At 34.5% G+C, this 19986-nt stretch overlaps 4 protein-coding genes across 4 annotated transcripts; all 4 read right to left on the bottom strand.

Annotated features, from left to right (window-relative positions):
• Positions 1 to 3390: 3390 nt before the first annotated feature.
• Positions 3391 to 4537, bottom strand: LOC128127897 (senescence-specific cysteine protease SAG12-like). The gene is made up of 2 exons (XM_052766628.1): positions 4105 to 4537; positions 3391 to 3983 (listed from the first exon to the last, which is right to left on the bottom strand). Exons 1-2 carry the CDS (start codon positions 4535 to 4537, stop codon positions 3391 to 3393), a joined length of 1026 nt encoding a protein of 341 aa, XP_052622588.1.
• A 3611-nt stretch (positions 4538 to 8148) lies between these two features.
• On the bottom strand, positions 8149 to 9295 carry LOC128127625 (senescence-specific cysteine protease SAG39-like). The gene is made up of 2 exons (XM_052766278.1): positions 8863 to 9295; positions 8149 to 8741 (listed from the first exon to the last, which is right to left on the bottom strand). The coding sequence occupies exons 1-2, from the start codon at positions 9293 to 9295 to the stop codon at positions 8149 to 8151; spliced, it is 1026 nt and encodes a 341-aa protein (XP_052622238.1).
• Positions 9296 to 12846: 3551 nt separating this feature from the next.
• LOC128127870 (senescence-specific cysteine protease SAG39-like) lies at positions 12847 to 13993 on the bottom strand. The gene is made up of 2 exons (XM_052766591.1): positions 13561 to 13993; positions 12847 to 13439 (listed from the first exon to the last, which is right to left on the bottom strand). Exons 1-2 carry the CDS (start codon positions 13991 to 13993, stop codon positions 12847 to 12849), a joined length of 1026 nt encoding a protein of 341 aa, XP_052622551.1.
• Positions 13994 to 17634: 3641 nt separating this feature from the next.
• LOC128127621 (senescence-specific cysteine protease SAG39-like) lies at positions 17635 to 18781 on the bottom strand. The gene is made up of 2 exons (XM_052766273.1): positions 18349 to 18781; positions 17635 to 18227 (listed from the first exon to the last, which is right to left on the bottom strand). Exons 1-2 carry the CDS (start codon positions 18779 to 18781, stop codon positions 17635 to 17637), a joined length of 1026 nt encoding a protein of 341 aa, XP_052622233.1.
• Positions 18782 to 19986: the final 1205 nt, after the last annotated feature.

Raw genomic sequence — 19986 nt, 5'->3', positions numbered from 1 at the left:
TTGTTTTCTTAACACAAGCATAGGTAGGTTATGTAAAAGCTGAACATAGCTTGGCCATTATTTTGGTATGTAGTTGTGTCCTATATGAAGGAAATTCTCTAAGGGTCTGATACGTACAAGATATTTTTTTATTTCTAATTTTTTTAAAATTGTCTGGGTTTTAGATGTTCAAAACCCAGATATGCATGCCTTTATTCTATTTTTCTCCATCTTGATTTATGGTAACTTTACGCACACATTCAATGCATTTGAAGAATACTATCCAGTAAAAGAATTTGATTGGTTGTACGCAATATCAATCTCATCACAACATACATTGCAATTGCAAGGAGCTTGTTATATATAATATATAATGATCCCTTCAACAAGACTTGCAGGATTCCCAAAACGATCAAGAAAAATAATATTTCAGAATTTTAATTTGGCCATAATGCGTGAATGCTTCTTCACGGCCACATTTCACAAAAAATGAGTGATGCCCGATGTGATGTCTGAATTTTCCCTGAAGTCGGTTGTCACGACATGATACTCCGATACTTATTTGACAAAACCTCCTCAAAAATGACAATCAAAATGAATAGTGTGCACCAACATTGACCTTGTGCGAACTATCCCTGTCCAAACTCATTTTCCACAATTTTACTGTAGCAAACTTGTCCACATGCCCACCAAATTAAAATGGAGAAGAAAAAAGCCAGTTTACAATGTTAACAAAGGGAAATCGTGAAAATATGTTTGAAAAGGTACAAAATGTGCTAAAGGGAAATCATTGAAAATCAAAATTGAAAAAGTATATTTAAAAACTATTCATTTTGCCATTTTTATGATTTCAATCATGATAATTATTTCATCAATTATTTTCAATGTTAAATGTAACTTTTGATTGTATGTTATTAATTTATATTATTATTGTTTGTTAATTTAAAAACTTTTTCATCGGAAAATTTTCTCAAAATGTGGATTATTCAACCCCCTTGTTTGTTTGTGGGTGAAGAACTAAAGTTCTATTGGTGGAAATCTCTGTCCTCCACCATTTATAAGCTTTATTACCCAATACTTTTTTTTTTTAACTTCCATCGGGTGTGAGATATGTGAAAAACCAAAGTCTCTAAAGCATTTCATTAGGAGTCGCCTCACGAAACAAACAAACACAATAGTTATTCTTTATATATACAAAAAAAAACCTTGGTTTTTTGACAAACGAAGGTGGCTAAGGGTGACCAATAATTAAAGTGTTATGGCCGTCACCGTTTGGTACTACACTCCTGGGCTTTGAACTTCACCTTCGCCTAAAACCATGAGTGGTTAGGAGTGATCGAAATGGAAATGATATTAATTTTTAAATATATCCATCCAATGTTGTCGTATTAAAAACGTTGATAGAGAACGTGGGAACATAATTGAATGATAGTAGCAATGTCGTCATTTTCATGGCAACACAAATCTTTAACGGTATATATGAGGAAATTCTAATACACGACTATCAAATCAGTTTTTTTCTAAAAGAAGTGTAACCGACATGATTTAGGTGTAATACTTATTGTTAGTCAGGTCCCAGTAGAGGTAGTAGAGGTATTATACAACTGTTGATTTCCCTTAACATCTCAAGAAATAAGGTCTCAGATTTCTCGAGAATCTACATGGTAGCCGTATTCGGTTTAGGATCATTTTATTTTATAAAATATAGCTGTTAGATTATACCGTAGATCGAATGTTTGACGATCAAGTCGATTTTTATGCTCTCACGATCATAATGTGTAGTAGGAGTTTAGGAGATGTTTCGTCAGTATGATAAAAAAAACATTGAACCCAATATTATGTGTGTAAAATATTTCTTGTCGGGAATCATAGTTTAGGCTCCCAAGATTGAGAAAAATGATGAGGAGGTGTCGATCATGGCTGCTTGAAAAGGTTAAAAATAAAGGTTAACGGTTGTTGATGCCAAGAAGGATGTAAGGGGAAAGAGATCAAAATTAGGAGAGACGAATTTAGTATGCTACCATTAGAGGTGATCCAAAACCCTAATATGCATGGAATTATTTTGTTGGATCTAATGCCAGAGTTCCAAAAATGTGTTGCATTTTCTTTTGTGCGGTTTTTTTGTATTTCATTTTCTTATTTTCAGATGCATTTATTTCTTTTGTGATAAACTTAGAAAATATAAATAAAAATGAAGTATTATGTGGCATTTAGGGGTCCTTAGTTATAGACAAAATTTTCCAGACTATTAACAAGATTTTAGTTTATTTACGAAACTATGCAAGGTTTGATTATCAAGACTGTTTAGATGCGGTAACCTTAATGATTCCAATGACAATTACGATTTCATGGTGTACTCCCTTACATCGAAGGTTTATTTAAATTCCATTAAGAGTGTCGTTTGTTGTGGCTTTTCAGTTTTGGACTTCCAATTTAATGGTTGGTGTAGTGTGGTTTTTCTTTAGCTTTCGATCAATTGGTTTATTACAATCTTTATCTACTAGTCAATACAATAAAAATTTGTTCTCAAGAACAACATGATTTCTTTCATTAATAATAATATATTAACAACTACGTTGTACAAAAGAAACTATATATAAAACGGCCATACATGGGCCAAAACGTAGGATTATAAATACACATAACATAAATACACGCAATTTCTTTTCTTTTTATTATAAATACATAAATGTTAATAGTTTTCTTAAAAATAACATGTGCGGTTTCATAGCTTCTTCCATCTAGCCAATAAATTGCATAGCTCTCAAAGCAACTTCATCGGTACTTCCAAATGCAGCTTAGCACCCAAAAAAATTGTTTCAAGTGGTTCTCAAGGAAGGTTGGTGTTTTGATTGGCATGACTTGGATTTGACTCGGGTCTGACATCTATCTGGCCTGCAGATTCTCATTCCCTGATTTGTGATGTGCTTCATTTTGGATTATTTGGAAGTTTGCACTTGAATCTGCTACCAACTTATGGTAAACTTTGTTATTTGGTCAAAAGTATTTCTTGTTCATTTGACCCTTCATTTGATCAAAAAAGAATTCACTCGTTTCAACATGTTTTGCTTGGGTGATTGTTTGTCCAAAATTAATTTGCAATACTCGGAGAAGAATATGCATATACGAAAATACATTCACGGTCACAATTTCTCTTATGAATAATATATATATATATATATATATATATATATATATATATATATATATATATATATATATATATATATATATATATATATATATATATATATATATATATATATATATATATATATATATATATATAGCTGCATCGATTCTTACAAATATTTAATTTTTGGGATACATTTTGTAATTTACATGTTTCCTTGTAATAACATAACTGTAATATACACTTAATTTACAATAATTACTCTTGATGTTACACAATTATGCAGTCGGGTAGGAAGCCATCATGGCAATGCCACAAAGGCCTTCTTGCGCATCAACATCTCTTTGCATCATTATGTACCCCTCTTGACCCCAACCTGTTCCCCAAGAGTTCTTCACCAGCCAATATTTAGTTCCGTCTGCACTCGCTCCATAACCAACCGCAGTAACACCATGGTCTAGTTCAGTACCACATTCTCCCGTAAACACCCCGCTAGAGTAGAATTGGAAGTCGGACCCACTAGCATCAATGGCCACAGAAATAGGCTGACTAGCGACAGCTTTCAAAAGTGCACTTTCACTATTAGCAGGAACATCTTCATGACCCGTAATCGCTGCAGCATGGTTAGATTCCTCGTTGCTGTTGCAGGTGCCATCGACTCCTTTGTACGGGTAGTTGCTCTCTGTAGTAAGGCCTTTATTGTTTAGGATGAAATCAAAGGCGTCGTCCATAAGACCGCCCTCACATCCCTGATCCTGACCACTGGTGTCGCAGTCCACGAGCTCTTGTTCGGATAGAGACACCAATTTACCTGTTTTCAGTTGGGTTATTCCTTCCATAGCTGCCACAGCTGAAAACGCCCAGCAACACCCTACAAACATATATGATGCGATATCGAGTTTAATTAAATATGGTCTTGTTAACAAACATAACTTAATTACTACTTGGATTACGTCTCAAGTTTGAAAATCCCGGTAGTAGTTTTTGCTTACCACATTGGCCTTGGTTTTTAACAGGTGTTACTGCTCCTTTCTTTCTCCAGTCCATTGATGATGGAACTGCTGTCACATTTTCATACCTGAAAGCAGAGGTTAATGGGGAACATTTGTGTGCCTTGAATCGGTTCCTTGTGCTCGTGAACTCTTGGTTTGTAAGGTCTGCAAACTCATTGACTGCTAGTTTGTAAGCTTTGTTCATGACACTGTTGGATGACTCTATGTACCGAACATTCTCTTGAAAAATCTTTGAACGTTGTTCTTTCTCATCAGCATCCTTGTACACGCGTCCATAACGAGCCATCCATTGTTCGTGGCTCTCATAGCTGGAAGTTTCAGGGAGCAGCCTAGATGTAGTGTGTGAAAGCAAAGTAGCAGAGAAGAAGATTAATACCAAAAAACTCAGGGCTGTCTGGTTTGTTGATGTCATAGTTCTGGTAGAGATAAGAAAAAATGGATGTGAATGATTTGGAATAATTTCTTTGCCCGGCTTTATATAGAAACGCATGGTTTCGTCATTGTTTAGGAAATATATCACCTTTCGTGGAAGATAAGATGTTGAGTTGATATATATATTAATCAAAAATTTGAGGAAAACACACATGTTACGTTGTTTATATTTATGATTGATGCCACTAATTTACTTGGATTTTCCATTTGGACTATACTCCTATTGACTAAAATTGTTGTGTGCTAATTTGTTTTCTTAACACAAGCATAGGTAGGTTATGTAAAAGCTGAACATAGCTTGGCCATTATTTTGGTATGTAGTTGTGTCCTATATGAAGGAAATTCTCTAAGGGTCTGATACGTACAAGATATTTTTTTATTTCTAATTTTTTTAAAATTGTCTGGGTTTTAGATGTTCAAAACCCAGATATGCATGCCTTTATTCTATTTTTCTCCATCTTGATTTATGGTAACTTTACGCACACATTCAATGCATTTGAAGAATACTATCCAGTAAAAGAATTTGATTGGTTGTACGCAATATCAATCTCATCACAACATACATTGCAATTGCAAGGAGCTTGTTATATATAATATATAATGATCCCTTCAACAAGACTTGCAGGATTCCCAAAATGATCAAGAAAAATAATATTTCAGAATTTTAATTTGGCCATAATGCGTGAATGCTTCTTCACGGCCACATTTCACAAAAAATGAGTGATGCCCGATGTGATGTCTGAATTTTCCCTGAAGTCGGTTGTCACGACATGATACTCCGATACTTATTTGACAAAACCTCCTCAAAAATGACAATCAAAACGAATAGTGTGCACCAACATTGACCTTGTGCGAACTATCCCTGTCCAAACTCATTTTCCACAATTTTACTGTAGCAAACTTGTCCACATGCCCACCAAATTAAAATGGAGAAGAAAAAAGCCAGTTTACAATGTTAACAAAGGGAAATCGTGAAAATATGTTTGAAAAGGTACAAAATGTGCTAAAGGGAAATCATTGAAAATCAAAATTGAAAAAGTATATTTAAAAACTATTCATTTTGCCATTTTTATGATTTCAATCATGATAATTATTTCATCAATTATTTTCAATGTTAAATGTAACTTTTGATTGTATGTTATTAATTTATATTATTATTGTTTGTTAATTTAAAAACTTTTTCATCGGAAAATTTTCTCAAAATGTGGATTATTCAACCCCCTTGTTTGTTTGTGGGTGAAGAACTAAAGTTCTATTGGTGGAAATCTCTGTCCTCCACCATTTATAAGCTTTATTACCCAATACTTTTTTTTTTTTAACTTCCATCGGGTGTGAGATATGTGAAAAACCAAAGTCTCTAAAGCATTTCATTAGGAGTCGCCTCACGAAACAAACAAACACAATAGTTATTCTTTATATATACAAAAAAAAACCTTGGTTTTTTGACAAACGAAGGTGGCTAAGGGTGACCAATAATTAAAGTGTTATGGCCGTCACCGTTTGGTACTACACTCCTGGGCTTTGAACTTCACCTTCGCCTAAAACCATGAGTGGTTAGGAGTGATCGAAATGGAAATGATATTAATTTTTAAATATATCCATCCAATGTTGTCGTATTAAAAACGTTGATAGAGAACGTGGGAACATAATTGAATGATAGTAGCAATGTCGTCATTTTCATGGCAACACAAATCTTTAACGGTATATATGAGGAAATTCTAATACACGACTATCAAATCAGTTTTTTTCTAAAAGAAGTGTAACCGACATGATTTAGGTGTAATACTTATTGTTAGTCAGGTCCCAGTAGAGGTAGTAGAGGTATTATACAACTGTTGATTTCCCTTAACATCTCAAGAAATAAGGTCTCAGATTTCTCGAGAATCTACATGGTAGCCGTATTCGGTTTAGGATCATTTTATTTTATAAAATATAGCTGTTAGATTATACCGTAGATCGAATGTTTGACGATCAAGTCGATTTTTATGCTCTCACGATCATAATGTGTAGTAGGAGTTTAGGAGATGTTTCGTCAGTATGATAAAAAAAACATTGAACCCAATATTATGTGTGTAAAATATTTCTTGTCGGGAATCATAGTTTAGGCTCCCAAGATTGAGAAAAATGATGAGGAGGTGTCGATCATGGCTGCTTGAAAAGGTTAAAAATAAAGGTTAACGGTTGTTGATGCCAAGAAGGATGTAAGGGGAAAGAGATCAAAATTAGGAGAGACGAATTTAGTATGCTACCATTAGAGGTGATCCAAAACCCTAATATGCATGGAATTATTTTGTTGGATCTAATGCCAGAGTTCCAAAAATGTGTTGCATTTTCTTTTGTGCGGTTTTTTTGTATTTCATTTTCTTATTTTCAGATGCATTTATTTCTTTTGTGATAAACTTAGAAAATATAAATAAAAATGAAGTATTATGTGGCATTTAGGGGTCCTTAGTTATAGACAAAATTTTCCAGACTATTAACAAGATTTTAGTTTATTTACGAAACTATGCAAGGTTTGATTATCAAGACTGTTTAGATGCGGTAACCTTAATGATTCCAATGACAATTACGATTTCATGGTGTACTCCCTTACATCGAAGGTTTATTTAAATTCCATTAAGAGTGTCGTTTGTTGTGGCTTTTCAGTTTTGGACTTCCAATTTAATGGTTGGTGTAGTGTGGTTTTTCTTTAGCTTTCGATCAATTGGTTTATTACAATCTTTATCTACTAGTCAATACAATAAAAATTTGTTCTCAAGAACAACATGATTTCTTTCATTAATAATAATATATTAACAACTACGTTGTACAAAAGAAACTATATATAAAACGGCCATACATGGGCCAAAACGTAGGATTATAAATACACATAACATAAATACACGCAATTTCTTTTCTTTTTATTATAAATACATAAATGTTAATAGTTTTCTTAAAAATAACATGTGCGGTTTCATAGCTTCTTCCATCTAGCCAATAAATTGCATAGCTCTCAAAGCAACTTCATCGGTACTTCCAAATGCAGCTTAGCACCCAAAAAAATTGTTTCAAGTGGTTCTCAAGGAAGGTTGGTGTTTTGATTGGCATGACTTGGATTTGACTCGGGTCTGACATCTATCTGGCCTGCAGATTCTCATTCCCTGATTTGTGATGTGCTTCATTTTGGATTATTTGGAAGTTTGCACTTGAATCTGCTACCAACTTATGGTAAACTTTGTTATTTGGTCAAAAGTATTTCTTGTTCATTTGACCCTTCGTTTGATCAAAAAAGAATTCACTCGTTTCAACATGTTTTGCTTGGGTGATTGTTTGTCCAAAATTAATTTGCAATACTCGGAGAAGAATATGCATATACGAAAATACATTCACGGTCACAATTTCTCTTATGAATAATATATATATATATATATATATATATATATATATATATATATATATATATATATATATATATATATATATATATATAGCTGCATCGATTCTTACAAATATTTAATTTTTGGGATACATTTTGTAATTTACATGTTTCCTTGTAATAACATAACTGTAATATACACTTAATTTACAATAATTACTCTTGATGTTACACAATTATGCAGTCGGGTAGGAAGCCATCATGGCAATGCCACAAAGGCCTTCTTGCGCATCAACATCTCTTTGCATCATTATGTACCCCTCTTGACCCCAACCTGTTCCCCAAGAGTTCTTCACCAGCCAATATTTAGTTCCGTCTGCACTCGCTCCATAACCAACCGCAGTAACACCATGGTCTAGTTCAGTACCACATTCTCCCGTAAACACCCCGCTAGAGTAGAATTGGAAGTCGGACCCACTAGCATCAATGGCCACAGAAATAGGCTGACTAGCTACAGCTTTCAAAAGTGCACTTTCACTATTAGCAGGAACATCTTCATGACCCGTAATCGCTGCAGCATGGTTAGATTCCTCGTTGCTGTTGCAGGTGCCATCGACTCCTTTGTACGGGTAGTTGCTCTCTGTAGTAAGGCCTTTATTGTTTAGGATGAAATCAAAGGCGTCGTCCATAAGACCGCCCTCACATCCCTGATCCTGACCACTGGTGTCGCAGTCCACGAGCTCTTGTTCGGATAGAGACACCAATTTACCTGTTTTCAGTTGGGTTATTCCTTCCATAGCTGCCACAGCTGAAAACGCCCAGCAACACCCTACAAACATATATGATGCGATATCGAGTTTAATTAAATATGGTCTTGTTAACAAACATAACTTAATTACTACTTGGACTACGTCTCAAGTTTGAAAATCCCGGTAGTAGTTTTTGCTTACCACATTGGCCTTGGTCTTTAACAGGTGTTACTGCTCCTTTCTTTCTCCAGTCCATTGATGATGGAACTGCTGTCACATTTTCATACCTGAAAGCAGAGGTCGATGGGGAACATTCGTGTGCCTTGAATCGGTTCCTTGTGCTCGTGAACTCTTGGTTTGTAAGGTCTGCAAACTCATTGACTGCTAGTTTGTAAGCTTTGTTCATGACACTGTTGGATGACTCTATGTACCGAACATTCTCTTGAAAAATCTTTGAACGTTGTTCTTTCTCATCAGCATCCTTGTACACGCGTCCATAACGAGCCATCCATTGTTCGTGGCTCTCATAGCTGGAAGTTTCAGGGAGCAGCCTAGATGTAGTGTGTGAAAGCAAAGTAGCAGAGAAGAAGATTAATACCAAAAAACTCAGGGCTGTCTGGTTTGTTGATGTCATAGTTCTGGTAGAGATAAGAAAAAATGGATGTGAATGATTTGGAATAATTTCTTTGCCCGGCTTTATATAGAAACGCATGGTTTCGTCATTGTTTAGGAAATATATCACCTTTCGTGGAAGATAAGATGTTCAGTTGATATATATATTAATCAAAAATTTGAGGAAAACACACATGTTACGTTGTTTATATTTATGATTGATGCCACTAATTTACTTGGATTTTCCTTTTGGACTATACTCCTATTGACTAAAATTGTTGTGTGCTAATTTGTTTTCTTAACACAAGCATAGGTAGGTTATGTAAAAGCTGAACATAGCTTGGCCATTATTTTGGTATGTAGTTGTGTCCTATATGAAGGAAATTCTCTAAGGGTCTGATACGTACCAGATATTTTTTTATTTCTAATTTTTTTTTTTTAAATTGTCTAGGTTTTAGATGTTCAAAACCCAGATATGCATGCCTTTATTCTATTTGTCTCCGTCTTGATTTATGTTAACTTTACCCACACATTCAATGCATTTGAAGAATACTATCCAGTAAAAGAATTTGATTGGTTGTACGCAATATCAATCTCATCACAACATACATTGCAATTGCAAGGAGCTTGTTATATATAATATATAATGATCCCTTCAACAAGACTTGCAGGATTCCCAAAACGATCAAGAAAAATAATATTTCAGAATTTTAATTTGGCCATAATGCATGAATGCTTCTTCACGGCCACATTTCACAAAAAATGAGTGATGCCCGATGTGATGTCTGAATTTTCCCTGAAGTCGGTTGTCACGACATGATACTCCGATACTTATTTGACAAAACCTCCTCAAAAATGACAATCAAAGCGAATGGTGTGCACCAACATTGACCTTGTGCGAACTATCCCTGTCCAAGCTCATTTTCCACAATATTACTGTAGCAAACTTGTCCACATGCCCACCAAATTAAAATGGAGAAGAAAAAAGCCAGTTTACCATGTTAACAAAGGGAAATCGTGAAGATATGTTTGAAAAGGTACAAAATGTGCTAAAGGGAAACCATTGAAAATCAAAATTGAAAAAGTATATTTAAAAACTATTCATTTTGCCAGTTTTATGATTTCAATTATGATAATTATTTCATCAATTATTTTCAATGTTAAATGTAACTTTTGATTGTATGTTATTAATTTATATTATTATTGTTTGTTAATTTAAAAACTTTTTCATCGGAAAATTTTCTCAAAATGTGGATTATTCAACCCCCTTGTTTGTTTGTGGGTGAAGAACTAAAGTTCTATTGGTGGAAATATCTGTCCTCCACCATTTATAAGCTTTATTAGCCAATACTTTTTTTTTTTTTTTAACTTCCATCGGGTGTGAGATATGTGAAAAACCAAAGTCTCTAAAGCATTTCATTAGGAGTCGCCTCACGAAACAAACAAACACAATAGTTATTCTTTATATATACAAAAAAAAACCTTGGTTTTTTGACAAACGAAGGTGGCTAAGGGTGACCAATAATTAAAGTGTTATGGCCGTCACCGTTTGGTACTACACTCCTGGGCTTTGAACTTCACCTTCGCCTAAAACCATGAGTGATTAGGAGTGATCGAAATGGAAATCATATTAATTTCTAAATATATCCATCCAATGTTGTCGTATTAAAAACGTTGATAGAGAACGTGGGAACATAATTGAATGATACTAGCAATGTCGTCATTTTCATGGCAACACAAATCTTTAACGGTATATATGAGGAAATTCTAATACACGACTATCAAATCAGTTTTTTCTAAGAGAAGTGTAACCGACATTATTTAGGTGTAATACTCATTGTTAGTCGGGTCCCAGTAGAGGTAGTAGAGGTATTATACAACTGTTGATTTCCCTTAACATCTCAAGAAATAAGGTCTCAGATTTCTCGAGAATCTACATGGTAGCCGTATTCGGTTTAGGATCATTTTATTTTATAAAATATAGCTGTTAGATTATACCGTAGATCGAATGTTTGACGATCAAGTCGATTTTATGGCTCTCACGATCATAATGTGTAGTAGGAGTTTAGGACATGTTTCGTCAGTATGATAAAAAAAACATTGAACCCAATATTATGTGTGTAAAATATTTCTTGTCGGGAATCATAGTTTAGGCTCCCAAGATTGAGAAAAATGATGAGGAGGTGTCGATCATGGCTGCTTGAAAAGGTTAAAAATAAAGGTTAACGGTTGTTGATGCCAAGAAGGATGTAAGGGGAAAGAGATCAAAATTAGGAGAGACGAATTGAGTATGCTACCATTAGAGGTGATCCAAAACCCTAATATGCATGGAATTATTTTGTTGAATCTAATGCCAGAGTTCCAAAAATGTGTTGCATTTTCTTTTGTGCGGTTTTTTTGTATTTCATTTTCTTATTTTCAGATGCATTTATTTCTTTTGTGATAAACTTAGAAAATATAAATAAAAATGAAGTATTATGTGGCATTTAGGGGTCCTTAGTTATAGACAAAATTTTCCAGACTATTAACAAGATTTTAGTTTATTTACGAAACTATGCAAGGTTTGATTATCAAGACTGTTTAGATGCGGTAACCTTAATGATTCCAATGACAATTACGATTTCATGGTGTACTCCCTTACATCGAAGGTTTATTTAAATTCCATTAAGAGTGTCGTTTGTTGTGGCTTTTCAGTTTTGGACTTCCAATTTAATGGTTGGTGTAGTGTGGTTTTTCTTTAGCTTTCGATCAATTGGTTTATTACAATCTTTATCTAGTAGTCAATACAATAAAAATTTGTTCTCAAGAACAACATGATTTCTTTCATTAATAATAATATATTAACAACTACGTTGTACAAAAGAAACTATATATAAAACGGCCATACATGGGCCAAAACGTAGGATTATAAATACACATAACATAAATACACGCAATTTCTTTTCTTTTTATTATAAATACATAAATGTTAATAGTTTTCTTAAAAATAACATGTGCGGTTTCATAGCTTCTTCCATCTAGCCAATAAATTGCATAGCTCTCAAAGCAACTTCATCGGTACTTCCAAATGCAGCTTAGCACCCAAAAAAATTGTTTCAAGTGGTTCTCAAGGAAAGTTGGTGTTTTGATTGGCATGACTTGGATTTGACTCGGGTCTGACATCTATCTGGCCTGCAGATTCTCATTCCCTGATTTGTGATGTGCTTCATTTTGGATTATTTGGAAGTTTGCACTTGAATCTGCTACCAACTTATGGTAAACTTTGTTATTTGGTCAAAAGTATTTCTTGTTCATTTGACCCTTCGTTTGATCAAAAAAGAATTCACTCGTTTCAACATGTTTTGCTTGGGTGATTGTTTGTCCAAAATTAATTTGCAATACTCGGAGAAGAATATGCATATACGAAAATACATTCACGGTCACAATTTCTCTTATGAATAATATATATATAGCTGCATCGATTCTTACAAATATTTAATTTTTGGGATACATTTTGTATTTTACATGTTTCCTTGTAATAACATAACTGTAATATACACTTAATTTACAATAATTACTCTTGATGTTACACAATTATGCAGTCGGGTAGGAAGCCATCATGGCAATGCCACAAAGGCCTTCTTGCGCATCAACATCTCTTTGCATCATTATGTACCCCTCTTGACCCCAACCTGTTCCCCAAGAGTTCTTCACCAGCCAATATTTAGTTCCGTCTGCACTCGCTCCATAACCAACCGCAGTAACACCATGGTCTAGTTCAGTACCACATTCTCCCGTAAACACCCCGCTAGAGTAGAATTGGAAGTCGGACCCACTAGCATCAATGGCCACAGAAATAGGCTGACTAGCTACAGCTTTCAAAAGTGCACTTTCACTATTAGCAGGAACATCTTCATGACCCGTAATCGCTGCAGCATGGTTAGATTCCTCGTTGCTGTTGCAGGTGCCATCGACTCCTTTGTACGGGTAGTTGCTCTCTGTAGTAAGGCCTTTATTGTTTAGGATGAAATCAAAGGCGTCGTCCATAAGACCGCCCTCACATCCCTGATCCTGACCACTGGTGTCGCAGTCCACGAGCTCTTGTTCGGATAGAGACACCAATTTACCTGTTTTCAGTTGGGTTATTCCTTCCATAGCTGCCACAGCTGAAAACGCCCAGCAACACCCTACAAACATATATGATGCGATATCGAGTTTAATTAAATATGGTCTTGTTAACAAACATAACTTAATTACTACTTGGACTACGTCTCAAGTTTGAAAATCCCGGTAGTAGTTTTTGCTTACCACATTGGCCTTGGTCTTTAACAGGTGTTACTGCTCCTTTCTTTCTCCAGTCCATTGATGATGGAACTGCTGTCACATTTTCATACCTGAAAGCAGAGGTCGATGGGGAACATTCGTGTGCCTTGAATCGGTTCCTTGTGCTCGTGAACTCTTGGTTTGTAAGGTCTGCAAACTCATTGACTGCTAGTTTGTAAGCTTTGTTCATGACACTGTTGGATGACTCTATGTACCGAACATTCTCTTGAAAAATCTTTGAACGTTGTTCTTTCTCATCAGCATCCTTGTACAGGCGTCCATAACGAGCCATCCATTGTTCGTGGCTCTCATAGCTGGAAGTTTCAGGGAGCAGCCTAGATGTAGTGTGTGAAAGCAAAGTAGCAGAGAAGAAGATTAATACCAAAAAACTCAGGGCTGTCTGGTTTGTTGATGTCATAGTTCTGGTAGAGATAAGAAAAAATGGATGTGAATGATTGGGAATAATTTCTTTGCCCGGCTTTATATAGAATCGCATGGTTTCGTCATTGTTTAGGAAATATATCACCTTTCGTGGAAGATAAGATGTTCAATTGATATATATTAATCAAAAATTTGAGGAAAACACACATGTTACGTTGTTTAGATTTATGATTGATGCCAGTAATTTACTTGGATTTTCCTTTTGGAGTATACTCCTATTGACTAAAATTGTTTTGTGCTAATTTGTTTTCTTAACACACGCATAGGTAGGTTATGTAAAAGCTGAACATAGCGTGGCCATTATTTTGGTATGTAGTTGTGACCTATATGAAGAAAATTCTCTAAGGGTCTGATACGTACCAGATATTTTTTTATTTCTAATTTTTTTTTTTTAAATTGTCTAGGTTTTAGATGTTCAAAACCCAGATATGCATGCCTTTATTCTATTTGTCTCCGTCTTGATTTATGTGAACTTTACCCACACATTCAATGCATTTGAAGAATACTATCCAGTAAAAGAATTTGATTGGTTGTACGCAATATCAATCTCATCACAACATACATTGCAATTGCAAGGAGCTTGTTATATATAATATATAATGATCCCTTCAACAAGACTTGCAGGATTCCCAAAACGATCAAGAAAAATAATATTTCAGAATTTTAATTTGGCCATAATGCATGAATGCTTCTTCACGGCCACATTTCACAAAAAATGAGTGATGCCCGATGTGATGTCTGAATTTTCCCTGAAGTCGGTTGTCACGACATGATACTCCGATACTTATTTGACAAAACCTCCTCAAAAATGACAATCAAAGCGAATAGTGTGCACCAACATTGACCTTGTGCGAACTATCCCTGTCCAAGCTCATTTTCCACAATATTACTGTAGCAAACTTGTCCACATGCCCACCAAATTAAAATGGAGAAGAAAAAAGCCAGTTTACCATGTTAACAAAGGGAAATCGTGAAGATATGTTTTAAAAGGTACAAAATGTGCTAAAGGGAAATCATTGAAAATCAAAATTGAAAAAGTATATTTAAAAACTATTCATTTTGCCATTTTTATGATTTCAATCATGATAATTATTTCATCAATTATTTTCAATGTTAAATGTAACTTTTGATTGTATGTTATTAATTTATATTATTATTGTTTGTTAATTTAAAAACTTTTTCATCGGAAAATTTTCTCAAAATGTGGATTATTCAACCCCCTTGTTTGTTTGTGGGTGAAGAACTAAAGTTCTATTGGTGGAAATATCTATCCTCCACCATTTATAAGCTTTATTAGCCAATACTTTTTTTTTTTTTTTTAACTTCCATCGGGTGTGAGATATGTGAAAAACCAAAGTCTCTAAAGCATTTCATTAGGAGTCGCCTCACGAAACAAACAAACACAATAGTTATTCTTTATATATACAAAAAAAAACCTTGGTTTTTTGACAAACGAAGGTGGCTAAGGGTGACCAATAATTAAAGTGTTATGGCCGTCACCGTTTGGTACTACACTCCTGGGCTTTGAACTTCACCTTCGCCTAAAACCATGAGTGATTAGGAGTGATCGAAATGGAAATCATATTAATTTCTAAATATATCCATCCAATGTTGTCGTATTAAAAACGTTGATAGAGAACGTGGGAACATAATTGAATGATACTAGCAATGTCGTCATTTTCATGGCAACACAAATCTTTAACGGTATATATGAGGAAATTCTAATACACGACTATCAAATCAGTTTTTTCTATGAGAAGTGTAACCGACATGATTTAGGTGTAATACTCATTGTTAGTCGGGTCCCAGTAGAGGTAGTAGAGGTATTATACAACTGTTGATTTCCCTTAACATCTCAAGAAATAAGGTCTCAGATTTCTCGAGAATCTACATGGTAGCCGTATTCGGTTTAGGATCATTTTATTTTATAAAATATAGCTGTTAGATTATACCGTAGATCGAATGTTTGACGATCAAGTCGATTTTTATGCTCTCACGATCATAATGTGTAGTAGGAGTTTAGGACATGTTTCGTCAGTATGATAAAAAAAACATTGAACCCAATATTATGTGTGTAAAATATTTCTTGTCGGGAATCATAGTTTAGGCTCCCAAGATTGAGAAAAATGATGAGGAGGTGTCGATCATGGCTGCTTGAAAAGGTTAAAAATAAAGGTTAACGATTGTTGATGCCAAGAAGGATGTAAGGGGAAAGAGATCTAAATTAGGAGAGACGAATTGAGTATGCTACCATTAGAGGTGATCCAAAACCCTAATATGCATGGAATTATTTTGTTGAATCTAATGCCAGAGTTCCAAAAATGTGTTGCATTTTCTTTTGTGCGGTTTTTTTGTATTTCATTTTCTTATTTTCAGATGCATTTATTTCTTTTGTGATAAACTTAGAAAATATAAATAAAAATGAAGTATTATGTGGCATTTAGGGGTCCTTAGTTATAGACAAAATTTTCCAGACTATTAACAAGTTTTTAGTTTATTTACGAAACTATGCAAGGTTTGATTATCAAGACTGTTTAGATGCGGTAACCTTAATGATTCCAATGACAATTACGATTTCATGGTGTACTCCCTTACATCGAAGGTTTATTTAAATTCCATTAAGAGTGTCGTTTGTTGTGGCTTTTCAGTTTTGGACTTCCAATTTAACGGTTGGTGTAGTGTGGTTTTTCTTTAGCTTTCGATCAATTGGTTTATTACAATCTTTATCTACTAGTCAATACAATAAAAATTTGTTCTCAAGAACAACATGATTTCTTTCATTAATAATAATATATTAACAACTACGTTGTACAAAAGAAACTATATATAAAATGGCCATACATGGGCCAAAACGTAGGATTATAAATACACATAACATAAATACACGCAATTTCTTTTCTTTTTATTATAAATACATAAATGTTAATAGTTTTCTTAAAAATAACATGTGCGGTTTCATAGCTTCTTCCATCTAGCCAATAAATTGCATAGCTCTCAAAGCAACTTCATCGGTACTTCCAAATGCAGCTTAGCACCCAAAAAAAATGTTTCAAGTGGTTCTCAAGGAAAGTTGGTGTTTTGATTGGCATGACTTGGATTTGACTCGGGTCTGACATCTATCTGGCCTGCAGATTCTCATTCCCTGATTTGTGATGTGCTTCATTTTGGATTATTTGGAAGTTTGCACTTGAATCTGCTACCAACTTATGGTAAACTTTGTTATTTGGTCAAAAGTATTTCTTGTTCATTTGACCCTTCGTTTGATCAAAAAAGAATTCACTCGTTTCAACATGTTTTGCTTGGGTGATTGTTTGTCCGAAATTAATTTGCAATACTCGGAGAAGAATATGCATATACGAAAATACATTCACGGTCACAATTTCTCTTATGAATAATATATATATATATATATATATATATATATATATATATATATATATATATATATATATATATATATATATATATATATATATATATATATATATATATATATAGCTGCATCGATTCTTACAAATATTTAATTTTTGGGATACATTTTGTAATTTACATGTTTCCTTGTAATAACATAACTGTAAATACACTTAATTTACAATAATTACTCTTGATGTTACACAATTATGCAGTCGGGTAGGAAGCCATCATGGCAATGCCACAAAGGCCTTCTTGCGCATCAACATCTCTTTGCATCATTATGTACCCCTCTTGACCCCAACCTGTTCCCCAAGAGTTCTTCACCAGCCAATATTTAGTTCCGTCTGCACTCGCTCCATAACCAACCGCAGTAACACCATGGTCTAGTTCAGTACCACATTCTCCCGTAAACACCCCGCTAGAGTAGAATTGGAAGTCGGACCCACTAGCATCAATGGCCACAGAAATAGGCTGACTAGCTACAGCTTTCAAAAGTGCACTTTCACTATTAGCAGGAACATCTTCATGACCCGTAATCGCTGCAGCATGGTTAGATTCCTCGTTGCTGTTGCAGGTGCCATCGACTCCTTTGTACGGGTAGTTGCTCTCTGTAGTAAGGCCTTTATTGTTTAGGATGAAATCAAAGGCGTCGTCCATAAGACCGCCCTCACATCCCTGATCCTGACCACTGGTGTCGCAGTCCACGAGCTCTTGTTCGGATAGAGACACCAATTTACCTGTTTTCAGTTGGGTTATTCCTTCCATAGCTGCCACAGCTGAAAACGCCCAGCAACACCCTACAAACATATATGATGCGATATCGAGTTTATTTAAATATGGTCTTGTTAACAAACATAACTTAATTACTACTTGGACTACGTCTCAAGTTTGAAAATCCCGGTAGTAGTTTTTGCTTACCACATTGGCCTTGGTCTTTAACAGGTGTTACTGCTCCTTTCTTTCTCCAGTCCATTGATGATGGAACTGCTGTCACATTTTCATACCTGAAAGCAGAGGTCGATGGGGAACATTCGTGTGCCTTGAATCGGTTCCTTGTGCTCGTGAACTCTTGGTTTGTAAGGTCTGCAAACTCATTGACTGCTAGTTTGTAAGCTTTGTTCATGACACTGTTGGATGACTCTATGTACCGAACATTCTCTTGAAAAATCTTTGAACGTTGTTCTTTCTCATCAGCATCCTTGTACACGCGTCCATAACGAGCCATCCATTGTTCGTGGCTCTCATAGCTGGAAGTTTCAGGGAGCAGCCTAGATGTAGTGTGTGAAAGCAAAGTAGCAGAGAAGAAGATTAATACCAAAAAACTCAGGGCTGTCTGGTTTGTTGATGTCATAGTTCTGGTAGAGATAAGAAAAAATGGATGTGAATGATTTGGAATAATTTCTTTGCCCGGCTTTATATAGAAACGCATGGTTTCGTCATTGTTTAGGAAATATATCACCTTTCGTGGAAGATAAGATGTTCAGTTGATATATATTAATCAAAAATTTGAGGAAAACACACATGTTACGTTGTTTAGATTTATGATTGATGCCACTAATTTACTTGGATTTTCCTTTTGGAGTATACTCCTATTGACTAAAATTGTTTTGTGCTAATTTGTTTTCTTAACACACGCATAGGTAGGTTATGTAAAAGCTGAACATAGCTTGGCCATTATTTTGGTATGTAGTTGTGACCTATATGAAGAAAATTCTCTAAGGGTCTGATACGTACCAGATATTTTTTTATTTCTAATTTTTTTTTTTTAAATTGTCTAGGTTTTAGATGTTCAAAACCCAGATATGCTAGCCTTTATTCTATTTGTCTCCGTCTTGATTTATGTTAACTTTACCCACACATTCAATGCATTTGAAGAATACTATCCAGTAAAAGAATTTGATTGGTTGTACGCAATATCAATCTCATCACAACATACATTGCAATTGCAAGGAGCTTGTTATATATAATATATAATGATCCCTTCAACAAGACTTGCAGGATTCCCAAAACGATCAAGAAAAATAATATTTTAGAATTTTAATTTGGCCATAATGCATGAATGCTTCTTCACGGCCACATTTCACAAAAAATGAGTGATGCCCGATGTGATGTCTGAATTTTCCCTGAAGTCGGTTGTCACGACATGATACTCCGATACTTATTTGACAAAACCTCCTCAAAAATGACAATCAAAGCGAATAGTGTGCACCAACATTGACCTTGTGCGAACTATCCCTGTCCAAGCTCATTTTCCACAATATTACTGTAGCAAACTTGTCCACATGCCCACCAAATTAAAATGGAGAAGAAAAAAGCCAGTTTACCATGTTAACAAAGGGAAATCGTGAAGATATGTTTGAAAATGTACAAAATGTGCTAAAGGGAAATCATTGAAAATCAAAATTGAAAAAGTATATTTAAAAACTATTCATTTTGCCATTTTTATGATTTCAATCATGATAATTATTTCACCAATTTTTTTCAATGTTAAATGTAACTTTTGATTGTATGTTATTAATTTATATTATTATTGTTTGTTAATTTAAAAACTTTTTC

This window comes from Lactuca sativa, chromosome 8 (genome assembly GCF_002870075.4).
Source record: "Lactuca sativa cultivar Salinas chromosome 8, Lsat_Salinas_v11, whole genome shotgun sequence".
In the NCBI taxonomy this organism is placed as follows: Eukaryota; Viridiplantae; Streptophyta; class Magnoliopsida; order Asterales; family Asteraceae; genus Lactuca; species Lactuca sativa.
This window is presented reverse-complemented; position numbering and strand designations above follow the sequence as displayed.

Bases quoted from the DNA above. Each gene is read 5' to 3' on its own strand.
- LOC128127897 (XM_052766628.1), bottom strand. From the start codon at position 4,537: ATGACATCAACAAACCAGACAGCCCTGAGTTTTTTGGTATTAATCTTC. The intron at 3,984-4,104 runs GTAAGCAAAAAC...ATATGTTTGTAG, and splicing joins TAAAAACCAAGGCCAATGTG to GGTGTTGCTGGGCGTTTTCA.
- LOC128127625 (XM_052766278.1), bottom strand. From the start codon at position 9,295: ATGACATCAACAAACCAGACAGCCCTGAGTTTTTTGGTATTAATCTTC. The intron at 8,742-8,862 runs GTAAGCAAAAAC...ATATGTTTGTAG, and splicing joins TAAAGACCAAGGCCAATGTG to GGTGTTGCTGGGCGTTTTCA.
- LOC128127870 (XM_052766591.1), bottom strand. From the start codon at position 13,993: ATGACATCAACAAACCAGACAGCCCTGAGTTTTTTGGTATTAATCTTC. The intron at 13,440-13,560 runs GTAAGCAAAAAC...ATATGTTTGTAG, and splicing joins TAAAGACCAAGGCCAATGTG to GGTGTTGCTGGGCGTTTTCA.
- LOC128127621 (XM_052766273.1), bottom strand. From the start codon at position 18,781: ATGACATCAACAAACCAGACAGCCCTGAGTTTTTTGGTATTAATCTTC. The intron at 18,228-18,348 runs GTAAGCAAAAAC...ATATGTTTGTAG, and splicing joins TAAAGACCAAGGCCAATGTG to GGTGTTGCTGGGCGTTTTCA.